Source organism: Marmota flaviventris, chromosome 9 (genome assembly GCF_047511675.1).
Source record: "Marmota flaviventris isolate mMarFla1 chromosome 9, mMarFla1.hap1, whole genome shotgun sequence".
Lineage (NCBI taxonomy): Eukaryota > Metazoa > Chordata > Mammalia > Rodentia > Sciuridae > Marmota > Marmota flaviventris.
In genome coordinates this window covers 43,641,306-43,666,417 of record NC_092506.1, presented here as the reverse complement: position 1 = coordinate 43,666,417, position 25,112 = coordinate 43,641,306, and the positions used below count along the sequence as shown (strand labels likewise).

Here is a 25,112-nt window from a genome sequence, read left to right as displayed (position 1 = left end):
AAGCCACTGAGGGGGTGAGCTGCTCCTGTTGAAGAAGGACTGGCTTCAACAATGCTGAATCTGTCTGTCTGGTGGCTCAGTTAATTATCAAGTCAGGTCTTATCTGTGGGAGAGAAAAACACTTTAACCGCAGCACATGCTAAACTGTACAGCTCCCAGGGGAAAATGCTTAAGCCTTATCTTTTATTAGAGAAGCAGCACTTGTCCTTGCTCTTAAGGGGGGAAAAAAAAGCATGAGATTTATTAATGCATTACTATATTTCTACATCTGGATTAGTTTTTAATTAACTTAAATTTGGTGGCTAATTAGCACGTTAGCATTTGCTAGCGTTTTACAGTTAAATTATGTATGGGTCTGGAGCTGACTGGTCGGAATCCTCAACCTCCTGAGGCAACACCTAACCTGGAATCATTCACTCTCTCTCCTGTTTGTAAATACAAGCAGCTGCCAGCTCAGACTCTGCCATAGGCCCCGTGTCCTCCCAAACTCATTAGGCTGCACCTGCCTCCAGCTTTCCCAGAACAGGTAAAGCATCTCAGATGGTACACCTTTTCCAAGCAAGGGTGCTTTTTGAAAAGAGGTGTGTGAGCATGGACCCCAGGGAGGGGCCAGGGTGAGGCAGAGGGGAGCAGTGAGGAGAGAAGCAGTCAAGTGGAGCAGGTAAGTTTGGAAATGTGATGGATTCTCTATGGGGTTCGTTCCTCAGCTTTGCTCTGCTAGTTGGTGAAAGCTTGGTTTTTCTGGCTGTGTTCCTCAGCTGTAGTCTCTTCCAGCATTGGGGGTGGGTGGCATAAATAACTGATGTTAATGGCTTCTAGGTGTAACATGACTGTTCAAATAGTTTGGGAACTCTAGTACACTGGACCTGTCCCCAGGCAGGCATGGTCATTCTGCTTTGAGAGGCCTGAGAAGCAACTGTAATGTGGTCAGTCTTAATCCCTGCTCTTACAGGAGGATCCCTGGAAGACTTCTCTGCCTTAGGGTGTGGGCCATCATCCATGTAGAATGCTCACTGCTGGGGCACAGGTGGTGGTGGTGGTGGCAGGGAGATGCAAATTCCCATTGAGAGAACACAGGATTTCCTCCTGGTGGGGAGTTCTTGGGCTGACCAGTAGGTGGCAGGACATGTTCCTCCTAGTTTCCAGAGAACAAATGGACCCCAGGTTCAGGTCAATGTCCCCCAAGTAGAGCACCACAGGGACTTTTCTAGAATTATGATTAGTATCAAGGCCTTGGGGGATGCAGATCCTGCAGGCCTGCTTTCTCCTGCCCCCAATTGCTCAGCACCTACCCATTGTCTTGCCCTCTGTCTCATTTGTTCCCCACATCTGCCCCATCCTCTCTGTACTCTAAAGCATAGAAACCTCTGCAATAAGTATTTGTTGAATGAATAATTGCCAACTGTGCTCCTAAGGGTTTATCTATGTTGACTTCTGTTCTCACAACTGAAGCTGGAGTTTATAAAACCCTTAGTTTACAGATATGAAACTTTGGCTTAAAGGATATGAGTGACACCCCTGAGGCATGTCACTAGAGAGTGGAAAAGGCAGGATTTGAACCCAGGCTAGTGTGATTTCAGAGCTCATCTTTATGGCATTTTCTGGGATGACAGATGAATAAAATCTGCATGTGCCATATATAGGTGAAAGAAATTGGGTTTAGAGCTCTTTGTTCCCTGGAACGTGGTTTGAGAAGGTGTTGTGTGGCCCTCAGTGGCACAGTGTGCAAGGAGACATTCTGCCCTCTGCCCCTTTTTGATGTTGGGCTGACCTGTGGGACCTGAGCACAGGAGAACATATTGGAACAGTGTGTTGAGGTGATTGACTCTGGGATGTAACTACAAAGTGGTTTTACACTGTTTCAATAACAGCCCCCAACTGTGTTGTATTGAACCCCCATCTTCCCTGCTGGGTCGAGATTCACTTAATGATATCTTGGCCAGAATCCATAACTGTTCAGTCACGTTCAGTTATTAGCATAGCTTTATGTCCATGTTTTTGACTCAGTCTCATTCCTTTTTAAATTTCTCTACTCAAAGCTCTTTTCCTCCCCCACACCCCCCAGCCTGCAGGAAGTCGAAGGGGAATGGGGCACGGTGGCAAGGCTTCCCTTCCTCTCTCCTATCCTGATTCCTGTGCCCAAGACTGCAGGGTTTGGGCAGTGGAGGAGGTAGGGTTCTGCACTGGTGAAGTTGCCATCTTCCTCTTGGTCACCGTAATGGTCACCGTCCCAGGTGGGCTCAGCATGCCCTACTGATGGGACTCACTCCCATGCTGCTTTTAGGCCACTGGTAGTTCTTTGGTAAGGTTCAGCCAGCCCTCTCACCATGGTCTCACAAACCCCAGTGTCTGACATGGAACCAGCAGGAAAACATGCTCCATTTTCCAGGAGCAAGGGTGGAGCAGGACTCCTATCACCTGGAAGCAGTCCCCCAGCACACAAGTTCTTTCCCCCCTACTTAGGTGGCCCAGAGGCAGATTGGCTGAGTCTGCTAAGCAGATTTGCAACTTGAGACTGGAAGGCCAGGTTCCTTTTCTTATCAGCACCCCCACTTTGATTCTTTTGGGGCCTTCACCCCTCTGACTTCCACATGTTCCTTGGGGAGGGGAGGAGTTCTCCTGTCTCCATGATCATCAAGCATCATCCTCCAAAATGACATTCTGTTATTAGATCTTATATGGATTTCTTTGGAGGGGAGGTTAGGGAGCAATGATGGTATTTGGTGCTGAGGCTGAATCTGAACTATGAAAGTCTCCTTGACCTTATAAAGAGAGAGGAAACTTAGAGCCCTTTGTCATCAAATAATTCACAATTTCAGGGTTCAGGGAATATCTCACCTGACCTCTTGTGGGATTATAGGATGGGATCAGTTTATTGAGAACATACCATGTGTCAGTCACTGAGCATTCGTGTCTTATTTAATCCCCTGGCAACTCACTGAGGTCAGTGTTGCCATTATCCCCATTAAGCAGATTAGGAAACAAAGGCCCAAAGAGCTGGAGTTATACACGGGATGCTACATGCACCCATGGGCAGTGGCTAAGCTGCCCTCCTTTGCTGATTCAGGGGCCTGCTGTCTCCAGCCACCTGCATATCTATTAGAAAAGCATTAGTGTTTAAAAGAATCATGTAGTTTTAATGTTTTTTTTTTCCTTTTGAAGATGATTGAGTGCCCTGGGGTGCCTCCTCTGATGAAAAACAAACACATGGTGGTTGGAAAGCCCCATAGGTACATCTCCACCCTTTCCCAGTGACTGCAGCTGCTTCACAACCAGGAAGGTGTGTGCACCTGTCCTTGCAGGTTGCAGCACAGGCCTGCCCCAACCTGCACGTTAGAGAGCCACAGAGAGCCTTTGTTCCCGGGCTCAAACAGCGGGTGCCTGGGGGCAGCAATTGCAGCCACCCAGCCCTGGAGGTGCTGCTGGTGTGAGCCTTCCCTGGCCCAGACCTCCTGCCCCCTCAGTGTTCCTGCAGCTTGAAGCTCAGACACATCTCTGTGCTCTTAGAGCCTTGCCAGGGTCCTGTGGGCTTAGACCTCTCCTTCCCTGAGGTGATGTTCAAGATCCACCCTCTAATCCTTCCTGACAGGAACTCCACCTGTCACAGCTGTCTGTCAGCCTGCCCCTGGGAGGGAGAATGGCCCTCATCTTTGGCCATTTTTGAGATCACCTGGGCTTTGTACTACTTGACCCTGAACCCCCAACCTCCTTCAGTGGAGAAGCAGAGGTCCAGGGTAAGGCACATTCTTTTGTATTTTCTGGGTGCATCCTATATACCAGGCACAGTGTTAGGTACTGAGGGTCACTGATAAGTCAATTGTATAAAACTACCCTTGATCCCAGTTAGTAAGAGAGCTCTGCTACCTACAGGATTCACTGGTGGCCAAGAAAAGGCAGGTCAGCTGCACCTGGGGCAGCCAGGGGGCTTCACAAAAGGGGTGATATTTTCCTGGGTGTTCTGGAATGAGAGCTCATTTGCCAGGCAGAAAAAGTGAGATGAAGGGAAGCCTAGTCAGCAGATGGGACATGGAGGCAAAGGGCTGGTTCTTTATCAAACTAGCAGATTGTAGAAATGGAGGCAGGAAGATCCATGCAGGTGACTCTGGAGGAGCGTGTGCTTTTGAAGGGAAATCTGTCACTGACTCGATCAGGTCTCTCCTGATGGCCAGAGACCTAGAGACTGAGCTTGCTCCTCCTTTCATCCTGAGCCAGACGGTAGGGGCATTCACTGGACCTATTGGGTAAAGACAGCCCGTGGAATATTTCCATTTCTCCTGCCCACCTCAACTGAGTGGGCACACAGTGGACTATTTTTGTTCCTCTGTCCCAGTGGCCGCAGAGGCTCTGCCCCCACCTTCTCATCCCTCCTCCCCTGTGACGAGCACAGTTGGCAGGCTTGTGGGCAGGACCCAAAGGGCCACAGGAGTGGGTGGAAAGGGAGGTGGCCCATGTCAGTTATGTAGCCCATCCATCTTCAGGAACAGACCATAGGAACCACAGTCCCCTGTTAGTCAGGGAGCCTCACACAACTGTAGCAGTGGGGAATCAAATAGGAGTCCTGCACCCCTGTGATCTGCTGCAGAGCAGCCCGACTTTTGGCTTCAAATCATTCTACTCGCTAGAGCAGGTTTCTTTGTATTGGATTATTCCATTACTTTGGAAACCAGGCCTGAGGTTTTTCTTAAAAAATGTTGAAAGACAATAACGTCTCTGTTTCACTTCCCATCATACCCGATGTTACCTACAGCATCTCCGCAGATTAGGACCAGCCAGTGGGGACAAAGAGATCAGCCAGAAACCAAACAACTTAGGCACCAGGCGATGGAACATTCTAACATAATGGGACTGTGACCTGTGCAGTTTGTCCTCCAGTTTGCATGAGGATGGCTGCAGGAAGAGGAAGAGCAGGATTCCAGTGTTCAGTTATCTAGGGTCCCCTTGGACAAGTCATCGATAGCCTAACAACTTAGGTCTGTGTATATTCCTTCTAGAAGGAAGGAAGTCTAGAAGGTGAGGAGGTGTGTGGATCAGACACTAAATGATAGTCCTTTTCCCACACCTTGGGAAGGGCCATGAGGGAAACATTCTTGTGGGCTTGCAGATTTTGTTTTTAGACTTCTCTATGGAGCTGGTGAGCCAGGCCTCGTGGAACACAGACAAATACCTTGGAAATGTGGAAGGAACACGGTTCTAGCTATTTTGGATACTGTCTGTTGTAGACCACCCATGGTTTAGACTCTGGACTTTTAGAGCATCCACCACTCTTGATTTTTTTTTTTTTTTTTTGTGATCTAAAAAAAATAAGAAGAAACAATCCAAATGTCCATCATCAGTGAGATAAGTAAACAAAATATGGCATATCCATATGATGAGATGCGTCTCAGCAATATAAAGAAACTGATAAATTCTCTAACATAGTCCAACCTTTAAAACATGATGTGAAGTGAAAGAAGCCAGATGCAAAAAAACTGCATATTACATGATGCCATTTACATAAAATATCCAAAAAAAGACAAATTTGTAGAATCAGAAAGTGTATTTGTGGATGCCTAGAAGTGGGTTTGGGAATCAATTGCAATTGAGTATAAGGAATCTTTCTGGGTGATAGAAATATCCTAAAACTAAATTTATTAAATGTAAGTAAATTTATTAAATTTACTTTAAAAACACTGAATTGAACACCTAACTTTATTGATAGAAATTATATAATACCTTCATAAAGCTGTTTTAAATATCAGAAAGAAAGTCACCATTGCATTTTCTCTAATATGAGATTATTCATAACTGATTTCCTTCCAGATACCAGTGACTGGCCTAGGGGGAGAAGGGAGCGATCCTCTTCTTGGGCTTTGTTTGGGTAGAGAGCCCTGAATGGGTTTCTGAGGAAGCTGCAGGTAGGGGGGCCATATTTTCTGAGCCAAAATGTGAATTTGAGTCAGGCAAGGTCCCAAGTGCTTTGCACTCATTTTTCTCCTTCCACCTTCACTTAGTTCTCCTAAGAGCCCCATAGGAAGGTGCGATGCGACATACGCTTATTTTACAGGAGAGGAAAACTGAATCCCAGAGAGGCTGAATCTTGCAACAAATCAAAGTCTGCAAATGGACTATAGAGATTTGACCCCAGAGTTTTCTGGCTCCAAGAAAATCACTTCTCTTTGTGATAGTGCTATCCCCTAAGAAAAAGAGGATTTGCCAGAGGAAAATTATACTCTTTGGCAGCTAAACATGCTTTAAGGAACAATGGTACAAACCGGTATGAGCAGTGAATGGTTTGATGACCACAGTAGCTAGAGACAGAGATAGCACTGGCTCCATCTTCTGCAGTGGGATTGGCTGGTGGGTTACGGGGGTGCTGACAGGGATGTACTGACTTTTCACAGTGGGCAGCCCTGAGCCCATGGATATGCTGAATTGTTAAGTCCCTCTCCTCTTTGTTTTCTTCCATAGCTTCAAAAAATATGTTCAGAGGGGCTGGGGTTGTGGCTCAGCAGTAGAGCATCCGTCTAGCACGTCCGAGGCACTGGATTTGACCCTTAGCACCACATAAAAATAAATAAATAAATTTCCAACAACATATAAAATATCTTCTGGGATGTTTGACACACCAGAAGAATAAAGAATACTTATATGCCTAAGAGCTAGCTTAATAAATAGAACATTATCTGGTCTCCTTTTAAATTCATCACACAGACTGGGTATACATGTAAGCCAAGTTAGACCATGTCAGGATACCAGACTTGGAGCTGGAAATACCTGGATTTAGGTCCCAGCTCCAGGATTTATTACCTTGGAAAGGTCATTAAACCTTTCTGAACTTCTACTTCCCTGTAAACAAAATAAGGGGAGCACGACCTAGTTCTCAGGTGGCCAGGATTAAGAGAGATGGTGCATGGGAAGAGCTCAGCCTGGCACATTCTTACTAGTAATGGTGCTTGGTATAAACCACACAGCAACCTGATCACTGTAAAAGGCAACCCAGGCTGCCTCTCTCCCCATGATTAGCATTATGTTCTGCCTCCAGTGATTTCAGTTTTGAGAGAAAATTGTCTGTTTCCCCAAGTTTCTTCCTAGGTGCAAAACTGCAGGCCAGAACATTGTTGGCTTATTTCAACTTTTCCCCTCACTCCTGTCACTGTCCACCCAGGTGGCTACAGGTGTGTGACTTCTTCATGTGAGTCTCCATCAAACCTGGAGCTGTATGATAATCTTATTCAGGATTCCGGGGCTTTTGTTTACATAAGATAACTAAGAGCAGTGAAGCCCTTCACTATAAATGGTGCACTTTCACACATATATTCTCATTTGATATGCAAAACAACCTTGTATGGTGGCCTGGGTGGTGTTGATGTTGTCATTTTCCTGAGACCCAGAGAGATTAAGTGACTTGCCTCAGGTGGCACAGCAAGAGATTGATAGAGTGCAGATTGGAACTCATGGCTTAGGTTTTCTGACTGCTGTATTCCTGTCGGCTCTGTTCCGTGATCAGAACCTGCTGGCTCCCAACGTACTGTGTGAAGGCTGGATTCCAGAGGTGGGTCCTGTCAGTTTCTCCAGTGCCTGGAGAAAAGGATACTCCAGCAGAAAGTAGTTAGTTCCGGCCAAACAGCAGATCACACCAGGACCGATGCCCTGGCAGGCTGCTCTTCCTCCTGTGCAGGGGACAGGGCTTGTTCGGAAGGGACTCCATTCACATCTCTGCCTCTCCACTGACCCTGGAGGAAGCACTGTTTCTTCATGAATAGCCTTTCCCCAGCTCAGTGCTAAGCAGGGTGTGCACCCCCCACCTCTCTAGCAAGGCCCCAGAGCTTCCTTGGTGCGTGTCCTTCTTTGCCCCTTGCCCTTTTGAGAAGAAATCCAGTCCAGGGCTGCAGCGAAGCAGAGGCGTCCGGGTTTGTTTCCCCCACAAGTCTCCTCCTGTCCCTTCTTGTGGGTGGCCCTGGTACCTTACTCCTCAGGATCAGTTTAGCTTCTTGCTTTCAGCATTTGGTGTTAAAATACTGCATAAAAGGAGGAAGGGCTCATGGAGAAACCCTGGCGATCCATAACCTCTGCCTGCGAATAAATGTTTTATTCTTCTCCACAACTCTTTATGCATGCCTTGAGGCAAAGGCATCTTAACATCCTAAAAATTACTGTCTGGAATAACAGAAGTAGGCTTCCCACTCTGCTCTAATTTATTTTAATATGATATTTTGTATGAGTTCCTCATGGAAGCCAGTCCTTATAGTCTGTCCCTACACCCATCCCAAATTACAGTTATTTATCCAATGGACAGGAGAGGCAGAGCCGTGTATCCGAAAGAAGGGTGAGTGGGTAAAGCAGAGTGAGGATTTGGGAGTGGGATGGTGGCCACTTGGCACGCGTGGTGTGGCTCGAGGCTTGGAACATGAACTTGGCAGAGCAGGCCAGACCAGTGCGTCTCTCAGAGTGCCAGAGAGTGCCTCTGTCCAGGATCGGCCGCTTTGCCTGCAGAACAAGAACAGTCTTGCTGGGGAAGCCTGCTTTTCAGTGGTGTCCTTACTGAGAATTTCCTCTTGGCACTAGCCAGACATCCAGTCTTGACTTGCCTGGTGTATCCACTCTAATCCCAGAGGGGAGAATAAGCTAATTTCTTTGTGGTTTTGGCCTGCGTTTAATTGACTGTGATCCCAATTAAGTGTTCAGGAAGTCTGTCATATCCTCTAGGAATTAAACTCCTGTGAGGGCTGAAGCAGCCCATTGAGTGGGAAAAAGATAGGACTCCAACAGCTGACAAGAGTCTCTTTATTGTCTTGCAGAAATCAGGAATGGGAACCTCAAGGCCATTCTAGGCCTCTTCTTCAGCCTCTCTCGCTACAAGCAACAACAGCAGCAGCCCCAGAAGCAGCACCTCTCCTCCCCTCTGCCGCCTGCTGGGTCTCAGGTGGCAGGGGGCCCCTCCCAGTGCCAGGCTGGCACTCCTCAGCAACAGGTGCCAGCCACTCCCCAAGCCCCGTGCCAGCCTCACCAGCCAGCGCCACATCAGCCCTCAAAAGCACAAGCCGAAATGCAGTCCAGGTGGGGCTCCTTCCTTGCCGGCCGAAATGCCTGTTTTTCGGGTGTTCTTTGCACCCTAAATTATAATTTGTATCATCTATGGTTTTCATTGAAACTTCTTCAATGTTAAGTGCTACTGGTAGTTAGGAATTCACACGACCTTGGAAGTGGATGCAAGGGGCCTCTTCCTGTGCCTGGCAGAGATGTGTACTTTTATAGGTCAGCACTGCCAGCAGCCAGCACTAATTAGCTGCTCCTGCCATGACTCAGGCCCATTACACACATGCTCATATGTTATAAATAGCCCCTAAAATAGACTTCAAACCCCTTCTGGGTGTTGGCCTACAAGATGAATGCTCAAAGTTGGAGTAATTTATTGAACAGATGAGAGAGACACAGCCATGCTTTTGAAAGGAGGATGACTGGGTAAAGCAGAGTAAGGATTTTGGAGTGGGACAGCTAAGTCATTTTACTTGGTGGAGGTAAAAGTTCTGTTATAACAGATGCCTCCACTTTTCCAGAGCAGAGAGAGAAAAAACATGCCAAAGAAAGGTGGCAAGTGTTAGCCCGGGAGTAGCCAGCCACCTTCCCTAAGTGGAGCGTTGTCCCCCATTGGTAGTAACCATGAATGTGACTGGGTTGTCTTGAACTTACATGGTGGGAGCTGTATTATGTTGAACTTGGGGAAAAATCATATTGCACAGGATTGATCCCTGAAGGATTAGTGCCTGGACCTTGCCAACCTTCCCAGAGGGACTGATGCTTGCCACTCATACTCACCACAGAGCAGTGCACAGGAGGCATGCCTCTGTAGTGACTGTCTACTACAATGAGAATAGTTGCATTCCTAAACAACTCTGCAGAAGATCGCCATGCAAATCATTTTTTTACCCTGGTACTAGAAATTGAACCCAAGGGTACTTTACCATGGAGCTACATCCCCAGCCCTTTTAATTTTTTTATTTTGAATTGGCCTTGCTAAGTTGCTGAGCCTAGTCCCAAATTTTAGATCCTTCTGCCTTGGCCTTCCCAGTAGCTGGGATTACAAGTGTACACCACTGCTCCCAGCTAATCATTTGTTTTAATGGCAGAATAAAAGTGGAGGGTTAGGAACTAGAAAGTTCTTGGCTTATGATAAAGTTCTGTGGAAAAGCTCATAATAATTGTTTTCTTTTCTGTCAGTCTTTAGCTTTAAAACCTGATGTCACTGATCAAAGTGATTGCTTGATTTTATCTAATGTGTGCTACAAAGTAATGCCTTTTCTTTCCAGTGTCCCAGAATCCAGCATTGATACTCATAAGGCTTCTCAAACACCTTGATACCCTTTGTCACCTGTGGTAGTTGGGCAAAACCCAAAGCTGCTCAAGTCTGGCAGCTGCCTTATGGATAGTTGCAGCTTTTTTCTCACGAAAAGTGTAATTTCCCACTTGTGAGGCTGTTCAGACCAGCAGTGATGGGTGTAATGTGAATCAGGCCCCCTAAATAATTATCTAATTATATCCATTATGGAAATTTGTGGGATAGGAGAGATGCCTGGAATAGCAATGAGGAACAGACAGCCATGCAGCCAGGCACTGCCCACTTTCCCTGGAGACCTGCCCGCATAGAAGCCCTTCCCTGGGCAGAGGTTCCTTGGCATTGGATGACTTAAAAGATCAGGGCATCATTTCCCAAACTGCATTCTGTAGAGTTCATTTACTTCCTAGGGTGTTCACTTGAGTTGTATTATGAGGGAAGGATTCTGGAGGGGTAGAAATGGGGAGATAACCTGGGTTAGGGTGTTACAACTCTTACTGCAAGTCTGCTCAGATCCTTGAAACTGCCAATGTGCATTCTTGTATTTAGTTACTGCAAAGCCTTCTATGTGCCCAGCACTGTTCTAGGCACATGGGAGTCAGGATGAATGAGACAGGCAAGGCACCTGCATGCTACCAAAGGAGGCTGATTGGATTTACAGTTTTTTAAAAAAAAATCACCATTGCTTCTCTTTGGAGACTATAATGGTAGATGGGCTAGAATGGAAGAAAGGATTCCAATTAAGAAGCTTCTGCAGTCCGGGAGAGGATAGTGGCTAAGATAAAGCTGGTGAGACAGGTGTGGAGATGGACGCATGCAGGATATTTTGGAGTTTGAGCCTAGAGGCCTGGAAACAGATTCCTTCTCTGGAGTGAGAGAAAGAGAGGAATCCCGGGTGAAGCCTAGATTTCTGACTCAAGCAATTAGCTAAGTGGTGGTATTATTTATTGAGATGAGGAAGGCTGGGAGAGGAGCAGGTGTGAATTGTAAACCTGCAGAAGGCGATGTGGAAAGAAGCATCTATTTTTATAAAGCATCTCACTGTATAGGGTTCCAAGGAACATGTGTTCAGACACCCAGTTTTGGGTCACTGAGCCATGCTACCCTGAAGCATCCGTTTCCATGGTAGGTGTTTGTTTTCTTACTAGAACCAGATGTTCTAGTCAGCACGCATCTCCCTGTAAGAAAAAAAAAAAAAAAAGTCCTGGTACTAAATGCTTTGTCTAAAGACAAGCCAAACTCACTTAAGCCAGGTTTGTGCATTCGTTTTTTTAAAAATATTTTGGTTTTAGTTGTAGTTGGACACAATATCTTTATTTTATTTATTTATTTATTTTTATGTGGTGCTGAGGATTGAACCCAGCACCTTGCACATGCTAGGCGAGCGCTGTACTGCTGAGCCACAACCCCAGACCCAGTGCATTCATTTATTCTAGCTGCATAGTGTTTCCTGCCAATCTGACTTTCTGATGCTACAGAATGGTGACTTTAGAGTGGGGCTCCACAGTAGCTATATATCATCATTTACACCTTTATCTTGTCCAGTTTGGGTTGTGTCTGCAGATGGCTGGTTTTGTCCATTTTGTATGGATAATTTCTACTGCTCCTTCCACAGGATAATCTTGTTCTCAAGGTCTAGTGATGTGAGATCCCATGCTAACATGCTAGCTATAAGTTTAAGAATGATGTCATCCATCTCTGGCTCAGTGCCATTGTATGGGTAGCCCCAGATTCTAGCTTTGATAACCCAGGCCCAATGGAAATGACCGGACCCTTGATCACTCGTGTCCGATGTTGATGGGAGTCCCAGATGCCGGGTTTGTTTGGGCCTCCTGTTAGAACCCTGCCTCGGCACCATTTTGAAGCCATGTAAGTCCAGCACTTCTTGGGGGGTGGTGAGCATTACAACTTGGCAGCTTTCCATGAAGTTGGCTAATGAAGGGGTTGTGGAGGGTTGCAAAGGAAGTCCAGGAAATTGGCAGGAAGGTTTCAGAGCCCTCCTCTGTGGCACCCTTGTGGAGACTCACTCTGCCTCTTCCCCTCAGCAACTCTCACAATTTACATGGTGGCCGAGAACTTGAACCACATATCACCCCATGAAATTCCTCACCCATCTAGCGTCTAGAACAGTCTCCAAGACTCACACATCTATCTGTGTCTACCTTACCGGTGATCAATATTCAGTTATTTAGGAAAAAAACTAGAAAAGTACTTTTTTTTTTTCCTCTCCATTCTTTTCTCTCTCTTCATTTTGTAAGAACACTGAAACCAACACTGTATTTCTCACTTCAGATCCTTTTATGATCATGGTACAAGATACATGAATATAAGAAAGAGAAACACTTCTATGATTCAGAAGGCAGTAAATAACTTCAAATTGTTCTTCTTTTAAGCCTAACCAAGATTCTTCATATGTACAAATTTATGGTCCAAAAAAAAGCCACCAGAATTCAAAATTTCAACAGGCTTTAAGCGGTCATTTCTATAGCAATAAAAGCAAATATTTCTAAGACCAGCAAAATTTACAGCACCTATACCTTTGTTTGGGATCGACTTTATGGACTGTTGAGGTTATGTACCTGAGAAGTACCCCAGTTGAACACGCCTATGAAATAGATACATCTCAATGTTTCAGAAATGTATAAAGTAATATTTTACCTAAGCATCTTTATTTTATGCCTTGTAAATACTTTATACCTTAAACATCTTGTAATTTTAGAAAGGTATGAAGAAAACCTGTGCTGACTGGAAGCAGGAAAGATATTGGTATTTAAGGGGGGAAGAAGCATAAAAGTTCTTAAATAGTTTTGATTGCACTTTCTTCATATTGGAAATATATTGTATCAGTGAAGCTGGACGTAGAAGGAAAAAAGTGTGTGGAGGGGAAAAAGCCTCCTTGTGCTAGGCTCTTAAGGTTTGTATCTTTTCTCTCCTCACTCATCTGTTCCACTCTTTTCTTCCCTATCATGCAGTGCCTCATCCAAGGACTCATCTCAGAGCAAAATCATCCGCTTCACTCTGGGTCAGAAAAAGATCTCTAGGTTAGACTTTCTCTGTGTCCTGCAAAGCATGGTTTAAACCCAATCCACTGTTCCTTTGTTCCTTCTGTGCTGGCTGACTTTCCTTTTGATTCCTCTCCCTGTTTCGTGTTTGCAGTTCCAGAAAACCAAACATGCTTTGGCTAATGATCCAGTGGTGGCAAGTTTGGAAAGTGACTGTGGGATTATTTTTTTTTTTTGTGTGTGTGTGTGTGTGTGTGAGTGACAGCATGGGAGTTAGTTGGAAGTGTACATGCTGCTCATTTGATCTTTGCCTTTGACTGCTTGGTCACCAGAGTCCATTCAGATTTAGAGAAAGGTGAGTTTCTAGGTAGTTTTTTTGACAATTTAATGACAAATTTCTTTCTTGCTTTGTCCTGGCGCTAATCTGTCCTCACCTGCATCTCATTCATGTGTGCTGTGCTTTTTGTTGTTTTTGCTGCTAAAAATTACTAGTGTGGGATTTGTTTTCTCTTGAGTTACAAAGATCTGAAGCATGAATAGAAAACAGCAGGGCATCTCTGTCTTGTCTTTGTTTTGGGATGCCCTGGCTTACCAGGGAGCAAAATAGGTTTGCTCACTAACTAATTCTCTCAGATTCAGACTTTGACCTCCCTCCCTGCTGCATCCTATCCTGAATCCTAGGATGCTTTCTGGGGTATGGGAAAAGCCAGTTACATTGTTATATCTACTGTTATTTTAATTCACCAGTTGGAATGCATTATCTTATCAGTCTTCATGAGGTAGCTCATGTCATTATCTCTGTTTTACAGATGACAAAAACTAAAATTTAGAATGTTGGGTAATATGCCAAAAGTCACACAGAAAGTGGAAGAATGAGGATTAGAACCTGATGGCTTCACCCCAGAACCCTCAGTTGAACCCCTGTACTATACCACTCCCTCCTTCATTCTCTTATATTCTGGTGATTTGTGTGGTTGTGGAAACTGATAAACTGCTACTCTTGGTTTTTTTCTTCACATTGCTCCTGTAGCATCCAAACAGAAATCACTGCTGGGTTGGATTCTCCTCCAGTGCTATGACTAGTGTCTGTGTTGACTTCTCACTGAACTCTCATTTAAAAGTAAAGGGAGAGCTACCCTTTGTAGCTGTCTTCATTCATTCATGTTCAAATCCATATTGAGCTAACTGCCCCACTTTGCCAGCTCCAGGTGCCTCTTCTAACCAGAGTTTTCTTTTCTGAAAAGCTTCCCTGTGGGGAGACCCAATCCAGGATCTGCCTGGCTAGTGAGGGAGAAACCATGTGGTTACAGGACATCAGCCTGTTACCCACACTTGGTTCCTGGGGCAGGAGGGAACCTGTTTGTGACTGCTTTCCCTGCTGAATAGCAGGAGGCTTCAGTGCTGACACCACTGCTCTGGCAGGCTGTTCCCAGTTAATTCGAGAGTCATGCAAATGCACATGCATATGAAAGGAGAGGGGAGGGGCAGGCTTGGAGGAAACCTGAAATCTAGTGTCTGTTCCCACGATGTGCTCAGCTCTGAAAGATAAAGGAAACAGGAGCTAGCTGGGAAGATATCTAATTGGAAGCACATGCCCAGCCCATGCATGGTTTGTTATCTCTCCCAGATAATGGAAGGAGGCAGTGGGAAGAAAGGAAGAGCTGGAGGATGCGGGGATGTTCATGCCTTCCCTACCCCAGATTCACATGGTCTGGTCTGGCTTCTCTTTAAGGTCACATTCCTCACCTAGAATTTCTTTTGGGTGTAATAAGGCCAATAAAGGGATGTTCTTTGTTTTATTATTTGCCTAAAATCTCTAGCCCTGCCTTTCACCACTTTCTCAACCCCAGCGTCCAGTAGGATCCAGATGAGAATTTTAGCTGATTACACACCACTAAGTATAGCATTAGTTTGGTTGCCAAGAGGCTGCTCTGCCCCTTCTGGCTGAACAGGCCACCTTCTTCAGAGTCCTGGAAATAGGTCTCTTGTTGGAGTGCAAACACTGAACACCTGCCAGAGCCAAACACCTGGACAGGAACCAGCAACATTGACCCCAGTGTGGAGTCTCCCCCTTGAATTTGGCTGTGGGAAAGGGGCCCATGCAGGGAATTGGTGCAGGCTAATGGACCTCATGGATTTCAGCCTTTGATCATATTGTTTTACTGGTATCCCTGGTGAGCCACAGCTATGTAGGCTTATTCTGCCTTTGAGAGACAGAAAATCACAGTGGCTAGGAGATATAGTCATCACGACTGGCTGGACAAATTATTCAGCCTCTGTCAGCCTGTGTTTCCTTATTGGTAAGATGGAGTAGTTCCTGATTCTCTCAATGTCATGAGAGTTAAATAAAATCATTCCAATTCCATTATACCTGGCAAATAATCAGTGTACCACAAATGGCAGATACATGATAATGTTAGCTTTTAGGGTTTATCTGGGCCAGGTAAAGCAACCAGAGCACGTCTAGCAAAGTCTCACAGCGTCGATCCCTACACAACTGTCTCATAGAACAGAATCTGTGGAGTTAGTAGTCAGTCCTCTCTGCTTAGCTGTGGAAAAGCAGATGCTGTGGAAATGAGAGATTTAGCATTTAATCATCTTGTCTGGCAAAAAGCATCTCTGATTATGAACACCCACCCCCCCAGCATGTGCACACAAGCTGCCATCCTTCCTGGGAAGGGCGCCCCTGTGTTCCCAGCCTTTGAAGTGGTTTGGGGGAGAACTGCTTTCTTCTCAACAGCACGTACAGTGCGTGGAGCAGAGGAGCGGGGACACGCTGGTAGGTTATATGCAAGGAATGACAGTTTTACTGCCCTACCTGCTTGGTTCTGCACACATTGGAGAAACTGCCCATGGCTCTAATAGCAGCAAGAGTTTTTCCCTACCTTGTTTATAGACCACTTCCCTTAAACTTAATTTTTTTTTTAAAAGTAAGATGTGTGTGTTCTAGAGAACCCATCTGTGCCCTCTGTCATTTTGAACATGGAATGATCATGAGAGGTCAAGTTCTTTTCCGAGAGGAGCTGTTGGGACCCTTCAGTGCTGTGAATGGCATGAGGCTGACCTGCCTGGCTCCACTCTCGCGGCCCAGCTCTAGCAAGGCAGGCACAGCGGGCAGCATCTGTCGAGATCCTGTAGTTTTTCCATGTGGGCAAGACCCAGCTTCTCAGCAAGTCAGGATTCTAATGCTACTGACAGCATATGCTCCCAGGCTGGAGGTTGATACGAGTTCCGTGACAAACAGGGACGTTAACATTAATGAACTTCAAAATGTTTAGCCAAAAGCCTAGAGTCTGTGTCACTGGTAGATGAAAAGATATTCTGCTTTTAACTTCAGCTCCGCTCTCAGCCTCTTAATTAATGCCTCATCTCTAGAGGGCAGGGCAAAGTCCAAGCTTCATAGTATGACCTACAAGGTCTTGCCCTTCTCCAGCCTCATTCCCTTCCATGCTGTGTCCAAGTGTCAGGACACATGGAGTCTTTACTCTGTGCTTTTTATGGGTTTTCTCTCTGCATGGCATGCTCTGCCCGCTGTGTTTTTTCACCTAGTCACATTTCCCTTCAACATGCCAAGTCTTTCTTTGGGGTTCCTGGTCATCCCACCAACCTATGAGGGTATCATTTTCCTGCTCTGAATTAACTTTTGAACTTTGCAGAGTTAATCAGTGTACATGTAACCTAGATATCAGCTGGGGTCAGCCAGCCCCTTAAAATCTAGGTAAGATTAAGCATGCTAGCTCTGCCCTTCTTCAGCTCGTAGACAGTCCAGTGTCTCCCTGTGACTACACACGAATCTTCATTCTCTGGTTGTCCTTTGGCCTTGGAATTCTGTACTTAAAATTCAGTCTGAATTAATTCCATTTATGAATCAATTCATTATCCTAAGAGATGTTTTGGTTCCCCTGTGGATGAGTTCTTCTAACCCACCATACATTTGTTCACAGCCTTTGTATGTGAGGTGGACTTGGCTAAACCTTTGGAAGAGAGGGAGGGGGCTTAACTTTGGAACAAGCAATAGTCCAAATCTATTCACAGCAGAAACCAAGTTTCACACTACGATGTCAGCATCAATTCCATGAACCTTTGAAGATACTACTTGGTCTCCACCTGGTTTTCTGATTTGGTCAAGCCAAATATCATGGCTTGGTAGTGGGTGACATGAGCTGGCTGGAGCCTTGTAGTGAATTTTGGTGGCTGAGTGCCAACCTTTCTCTATCAGCTGTATTCAAAGCCTTCAATAGCTCCTTATCTGTGTCTTAGAAGACATGGCACAACTCTGCAGCCATCCAAGGGATGTGCCACTCCCATCAAAGGAGCGTTTAGGTCCATGCCTCATTGAAGATAAACTGACTTTGACCACCTATAGGAAACCCAGAACTGTCTTTGTAAATCCAGACATCTCTAGTTAGATGTAGAGCCCTGCTTGACAAAGTCTGTTTCTCTGAAAATGTTGATCTCATATGATGAGTTCTGTCTGCCTCTCTTCTGATCCTTTAAACTAGACCCTGCTATTTCCTTCCTTATCTAATTCTTTCCTGTACCGTTGCAGGTTTCCTTTATGGAAGTGTCCAATTCCTTTATGAATCTGTGCTCAGCAGAGAGGATAAGAAGGGAAAATAACATGCAATAAGTACTTATAATTTACAACTAACTCACTGGGTAGTTTATAATTATTCCAAAGTTACAGTCGAAGCATGAATCTCAGGCCTGGAGTTGTGGCTCAGTGGTAGAGCACTTGCCTAACATGTGTGAGGCACTGGGTTTGATTCTCAGCACCACATATAAATAAATAAAAGGTCCATAGACAACTAAAATTTAAAAAAAAAGAGAGAGAGAGAAGAAAAAGTATGAATCTCAGAGTTGTCTTGAGACTGGTCCAAAGTCTCGAGGGTAGAAAATCCTGTATTTTATCCATTATACCACAACTACCTCACAGAGGACCTGACAACCTACCTGATTCAGGCTTGTACCTGTCCCCTCCTATTCTTGCTCTGTAGAGTCCATAAGCTGTCCTAAAAATCTTCTGTGGGTTCAGTCTTGGATCAGCACAATGGGAACTCTCCAGGAACTCTGGAAGAAATGCATCTTTTCCTCTTCATTGCTTGTTTGCCTCCCTATTCTTCGCAAATTCCCCATTTTGAAGCAGAATACTGTGACCCATGTTACCTGTACCACTTAATACCATTGCTGTGCCACCATCTTGAAACAGGTCCATAATTCTTTTCCAGGCCTATCTGTGGGCATAATGACTCCTGTAGACCATAGCTGGGTTAAAAGTCCAATCCAAGAATCCGTATCTGCACTCTTGGATGTGAGTGCTCAGATAACCATGACTTGAAGGGCCTGCAAGACACTACTTACATAGGAAGCAGAACCAAGAGGTCCTAAGATCCCATGGCTGGAGCTCCTTCGTCAGCTGTGTTAGTCATATCAGGACCCCAAACACAGGCACTGAAACTGCTGGTTTTTTGCACCCGATTCTGAGCCTGCCTTTGTGGGGTAACTATCCTCTCCAAACAAGATGAGGCAAATTAACAGGGGGGCAAATCCTGGTGCGGTGGGAAACAATGCCTTCAACACTTCACTGTCACTAGCTGGAGGACAAGTGAACCCCCTCCATCTCTCCCAGCTCCCAGTCGGGGAATCGGGCCAGCTTCTTTTTAAATGGATAAATTTTACAGTCCTCTCACACCAGCTCATGTTCCCTGTTTATTTTGCAACCATCTTTCTTGCTCAGCCAACAAGAAAAAGTTTAAAGCGATTGCCTGCTTATATCTAAAATGCTTCCAGACTGAGGACTTTCTTTGCTGCTTATGGAGTTGCATGGAAAGAGAAGCCTGAAAGCTTTATGAGTTGAAAATTCAGACTGATCACTGGATCTGATACTAGTCAGCTGAGGTTCCAGTTGCTTTTAAGCACAGCTCAGTTGGTTTTAACAGAAAGATATAACTAAATATTTCATCGTTTATTCATCCTTCAACTTTAATTATTGGAAACAGCCTACTTTGTAAGTCTCTGGACCAAAATTCTGATTCAGGGAGTCTTACCCTTAACTCTTTGGGGAATGGGCCATAATATCTTTAGACATATTGCAAAGAAGTCTGGTGATTTTATTTTTAAAACCATCCGAAACGAGGTGTTTTATTTCAAGGGAAAGTGTGTGTTTGTCTTTAGGCAGACCAAATCCTGCTGGTTTTACAGAAAGAATTGTGATTTTTATCATCAACTGTGTGGAGAAACTGGGCTTCAGCCTCAAAGTAATGCCACAGTGCTGGGCATGATGGTGCATTCCTATAATCCCAGCAACTGGGGAGGCTGAGGCAGGAAGATCGTAAGTTTAAGGCCAGCCTCAGCAACTTAGTGAGGCCCTACACAACTTAGAAGAGACCCTGTCTCAAAATTAAAAATGAAAAGAGCAAGGGATGATTAGTTGCTCAGTGATTAGTGCCACAGTATCCCTCCTCCTCCCCCTGCAAGAAAAAAGTAATGCCACAGAGACAGGTTGTCAGGTGTTAACAGAAAATGGACAGATGTTTGAAACTAGGCCTTCAGTTTTCATTGCAGATGTATTTGGTTCTGAGTGATAACAACTTTCTCCTCAACATTATAAGTTGTGTCCTTCATATCTACTTACCTGGATGTGGCCAATACTGTTTTCAGTATTTTCCAGAAGAGATGTACACACAGGGTAAAGAGTTTAGGGTTAGGCTTTTATGTTCTACACTTGATGAAATTTGAGGTGACATGACTTGACCTTATTGCAAAGTAAAAACTACCCTTTCCCAGAAGGAAAGGAAGATGAACTTTGTATTTCTAATTAGCAAATATATTCATATATATTTTTTCCTTTAAGAATTTCTCTCTTTGCTCAAAGGATTGCTGTTCACATTTTGCTTTTGGACTTTGCTGGGGTCTACTAGCCTAGATGTTTGTAGTGGTTCCACCAAGTCTTTTGACTGCCAAACCTCCACAGACGCAGTGTTTGAGCTGGGTTTGATTTTTTTTCCCCCCTAACCCCCTGCATGGTTGCAGTTCCTTCTCCTGGGACATTGCCATTTTCCTGAGACTGAGTGCACAACCCTGTTTCTTTTGCATTTTAGACTTCCAGGTCCTACCGCGAGGGTATCTGCTGCAGGCAGCGAGGCCAAAACACGCGGAGGGTCAGCCACTGCTAACAACCGGCGCAGCCAGAGCTTTAACAACTATGACAAGTCTAAACCCATCACCTCCCCACCCCCACCCCTGCCATCGTCAAGTAGCCACGAGAAAGGTGAGTCATCTTCTAATCTTTCTGAGGATCCTTTACCCCATTTTCCTGTATAACAGAGTTCTCCTGTTCCTTTGGGTGAGTTTGGTTGGAGTCAGGGTCAGCATTGCAAATCAGGATGATAAGGAAGGGGGTCCTAAGGATATACTTGACTGGCAGGAATTTTCTTCTTCTGGGCATTAATAAAGTGGGGGAAATATTGTTATATTCAGAGTTGCCAGCAAGAATACCTGGCTACACATAGCAATATAGTATCTGGGATTTGAAAGTAAATTTTCATAGAATCTGCACTGTGCATTAGGTGACTTTCCAAAAATGCAAGCTTCCTGGGGCATGCCCTTTGTGAGCTGGTGAGCTTTTTACCCATCAGAAATATGTGCAGGGAGTTAGGAATAAGGGAGTTTTCACTCTTTGAAAAAGCCAACCCAGGAATGTGGGTTGGCTAAGTGAAGATCTTGGCTGCACATAAGGAGCTGGGGGGGTGTTTCTCCTGGGATTGAAGTGATGCAACTTTAGCCATAAAAGGACAGGATACTTTTACTCTCCATAGTACTGAACTTTCAGGATGGGGGGAAAAAGTGCATAGCCCTGGGGAAGTCCTGCAAATAAGGCTATAAAACAAACCTTTGTTTGTGTAAGCCTGTTATCTCTAGAGACCTTGGAGAAACTGAGGCAGTTTAGAAGATTCTTCAGTGAAAGGCAGACCTCTCCTTCAGTCCTCCCAGGTAGTGGTCTAGAGTTCTTTGGGGACTTTCCCAATTATCTTGGGAGCATTTCCTCCCTGGTATCGTGGAAGCTTCCCAGGGCTTACCTGAATGATGTTCCTGCATTTCCCTGAGACCTAGGATAGCTCTCCTCAGTTCTTAAAGTGCTCCTGGAAGCTGGGAAGACCTCCTCTCCACCCACTTCTCTAACCAATGGTTACTTGGTTCAGTGGCACTGGATTCCCCTGAGAATTAGCTAATTACTGTTATCTTTTCCCAAAAATATGAAGGAAATATTTAAGGGACTGACAGATATATACGGCAGATTTCCTAACCAAGGCACTGGGAACTCACTAGCACTGAAGTCACAACCAGAATGTCTGAACCAGTCAAGATGCTTTGTGATCCAGCTTCTACTTTTCTTTTCCCTCTTTCTCCCCCTTTCTTCCAACCTCTCCTTTCCTTTCCTTTAAAATATCCAAGTGTATTTTTTTACATGTTCTTAGATTACAAAAATAACATAGGCTGGTAAAATGATACAAGGGTATGTATATATTAAAGTTCTCCTTTATATGCATCTTAATGAGTACCAGTGTAAACCATTTATACCTCCAGAACTTTCACAATGCATTTATATACATATTATACACAGAGTGAGCCAGCAAGCAAGGGGTGGGGGGAGGGGGGATGCTTTGGTTTTCTGCATCAGTAAGTAAAAGCTAACTTTTTTGAGTACCTTGTATGTGCCTCATTGATCCCCAGTTTTCAAAGAATAAAACTAAAACAAGAAAGCTTTAGTACTTGATGAGGGCACACAAAAGACAGAGAGAAGTGGAGTTGCATTTGAACTCGGGTACATTGGTCCCAGAACAAGAAGAAAGCTGGGCTTTGGAAAACAAGCACTCGGAGGCTTGTCTGTTGAGGGCCAGCCAGAGATATGCAGGTGGACATGTGAGGACAGAGTTGGGAAGGTGTTTGGCATAAGCTGCTGTCCCCATCCATAGTCCAAAATGTCTGACGGAGAGGAAGTAGCTGTCTTTGTAACCAGTTGTGACATTATCCATTTCCTCTTTCTCTGTCCCCTCATTTACATTCTCTGAACAGCTTAACACTGTCAGGAATCTAGAACATTTCTCAGGTATTTGGTCCATCATAGGAATCTGAAACATTTAGTTTTCCTAGACTGACTCCTAGACATGTGGAAGATAGTCTTTTCTGAATAATATGGTTCTCTTCATCTCATAGAAAGCATATCTTTATTTTTTTCTCATTATGCTCATATAAAAATATTCACATCATACAGAAATTTATAAAAAGGAAAAAACCCTACACATTCCCACCTCCTAGAAATAGCCACTATTTATCACTTAAATTCCTTTTTATGCATATACTGTCACAATTTGATAGGTAAAATTTTCTGTTTACTGTTTGCCAGGTACTATCCTAAGGCACTGTCCAGGTACTATTGCTTTGTGAACAATTCCTTGCTTAATTCTTCAGGAGCTCTATGCATGTACATGCACACTAACATATTGATATAACTTTTTAAATCTTATAAATAAAATCACCAAATCATGGGCAGCTTTTTTTTTGTCTGTGCATAAGTCACTCTCTTCATAATGGTTGCATAATACTCCATTGTATGGATTGACCTTAATGTATTTAACTACTTTTAGCTGGGTTGCTTTTAATTCTTGATATTATAAAAATTGCTTAGATGAATGTTCTTGTATTTTTTATATGTACACAATCCTTTCAGGGAAAATAGTGCATCAAGTTATACCCACATTCACAGTTGTTTTAATACTTCTAAATTTTGCTCCCCAAAAGGTTATATTTATATTTATATTCCCATCAACAAGGTGTGAGAGGATATTTTTCTGACACACTTGACACACATTCGTTTTTGAAATGATCTAAATTATTTTAATAAGCTGATAGGACTGTTCGTTAAAAATTCACCTTCTTGAATGCCACTCTGCTGTAAGTAACCATCAGTGGCCTTGGCACAGTAAAAAAGCACTTGGGTTTGAGACCAAGCCGTCTGCATTCTAGGTGCATAACTACTGCAGCCTCAGTTTCCCTCTGCCAATCTGCAGTCCTCCATCACTAAGCTCTGCAGTGTGGATGATTTCTTGTTTGCACTGGCTGTTGGGCATCCTCAGTGTAAGGGCCATCTGTGCCTTCTGCTGGGTTCCCTCCCTTGGTACTCATTCTCTGTGTCGCTCTCTTGCTGTTAGCCCTGCCTATCATGGGCAGAAGAGAAGAGCCAGATGTAGATGTGGCTGGGGATTGAGTCATTGCTGTGTCTGAGTAACTTTGGGACCATTTTAATCTCTATAAATGTATCACTTTGAAGCAAATTATTTATCTGCATTAATGATCTGGAGATGGAACCAAAGAGGAGTTACCCATGTCCTGCCATTACCTGGGATCCGGATGTGAAAGCATACTTTGATTAGATGGAATTAATTCAGTAGCCTAAGTCGTGCACAAGGGAATATGGTTGGAGTGCCCCGTTTTACCTGTTTCTTTCATTTTGCCACCATTTGAGGAGCACCTGACATATGTCCAGCACCTGACATATGTCCAGCTGGATGTAATGACCAAGAGGACTAAAGATATAGATGCAGTTTCTCAGGGGACTTGCAGCCTCAGGAGGAGCAGTGAGGTCAGAGAGATGCTGAGTTGTGAAGACAGAGAGGATATAACCAAGAAGACTCCAGGAGGACTTCTGAAAAGTGACATCATTTGTGTTGATTTCCATTCCCAGATTTTTGCTTAGAGAAAAGAAAAGGCAGGCTGGGAAGGGATGACCCGCCCTAGCCTGCTGGTCCAGATGTGAAGCTAAGAGCACACCCGCTGGGTTCCCTGCAGTATTGCACTTGTGTTCTTTGGTGGCCTTTGCAGGGTGAACTTCTTCAAGATTGCCTTCATGATGGGGAGGGGTGTCCCATGGTCATTCCTGAGGCTGAGACCCCAGGCCATAGAGAGCTCAGGTGCCTGATTCTCTCAGTACATGATAATTATCCCTGTTCGGGAGTCAGCTGTGTATTTGTATGATCCTGTGGCCAAAATTCATCTTTGGCAGAGGGCTTAGAAAATCAGTTTAGGGGTGTGAACCAAAGTGGCATCATTGAATTTAAAGAATTCTCTAGGAGATTGCCTGGCAACAGAATTCAATGAACAGTTAGCTGCACAGGCAGATGGACTAGAAGCTACCAAACTTAGGAACGTCCTAGGGTGCTAGAGGAGGGCTAATTCCAGCCAGGAAGGAAGTTGCTCCAGTCTCTAGGGCCAGAGGACAGTTATCTCAGGACAAAAGGTTTGAGCCTACAAAGTGAGTACTTTGAAGGCAGACTTCTGAGTTTGATTTCTGGCCCTGCCACTTCCCAGAAGTGTGGCTTCAGGCAAATGCAGCAATCCATGGGGCATCTGCTCGGGATCACCTCAGGAGGCCACCACAGGCCACACCTGGCAATGCTCTACTCAGAAGGATGCAGACAGGAATCAGATTGCTGGCTGGGCAGGGCAAGGACTTTTCTTCCATAGGAGTGGTCTGGTTTTTTCCTCAGTGCAGGGCATCAAACCATGCTAGGCAAGGGCACTACCACTGAGCTAGGTCCCCAGCCCCCAGGAAAAGGTCTTTGCACCAGTGTATGCAGCAGTCCACAGATACACAGCCTTCCAGGTGCGGTCCCTCCCCGACCACAGGGAATAGCTTAGGTGTGAATAGCTTAGACTTAAATGGGGCAGGTGCACAGATCCCTCTAGCTTAAAAGCCACACACTCCAAGCCCATGTCCACTGAAACAGCTCCATATGCAT

The 25,112-nt window shown here is 44.8% G+C and overlaps 1 protein-coding gene across 1 annotated transcript in view; it reads left to right on the top strand.

Moving 5' to 3' along the window:
• Nav2 (neuron navigator 2) overlaps positions 1-25,112 on the top strand; it is a 378,669-nt gene that overhangs the window by 152,842 nt on the left and 200,715 nt on the right. Inside the window, exons 5-6 of the mRNA XM_027936586.3 lie at positions 8,778-9,036; positions 20,415-20,584. Of these exons, the coding sequence (XP_027792387.2) occupies positions 8,778-9,036; positions 20,415-20,584 (429 nt within the window). The remainder of the gene's footprint in view (positions 1-8,777; positions 9,037-20,414; positions 20,585-25,112) is intronic.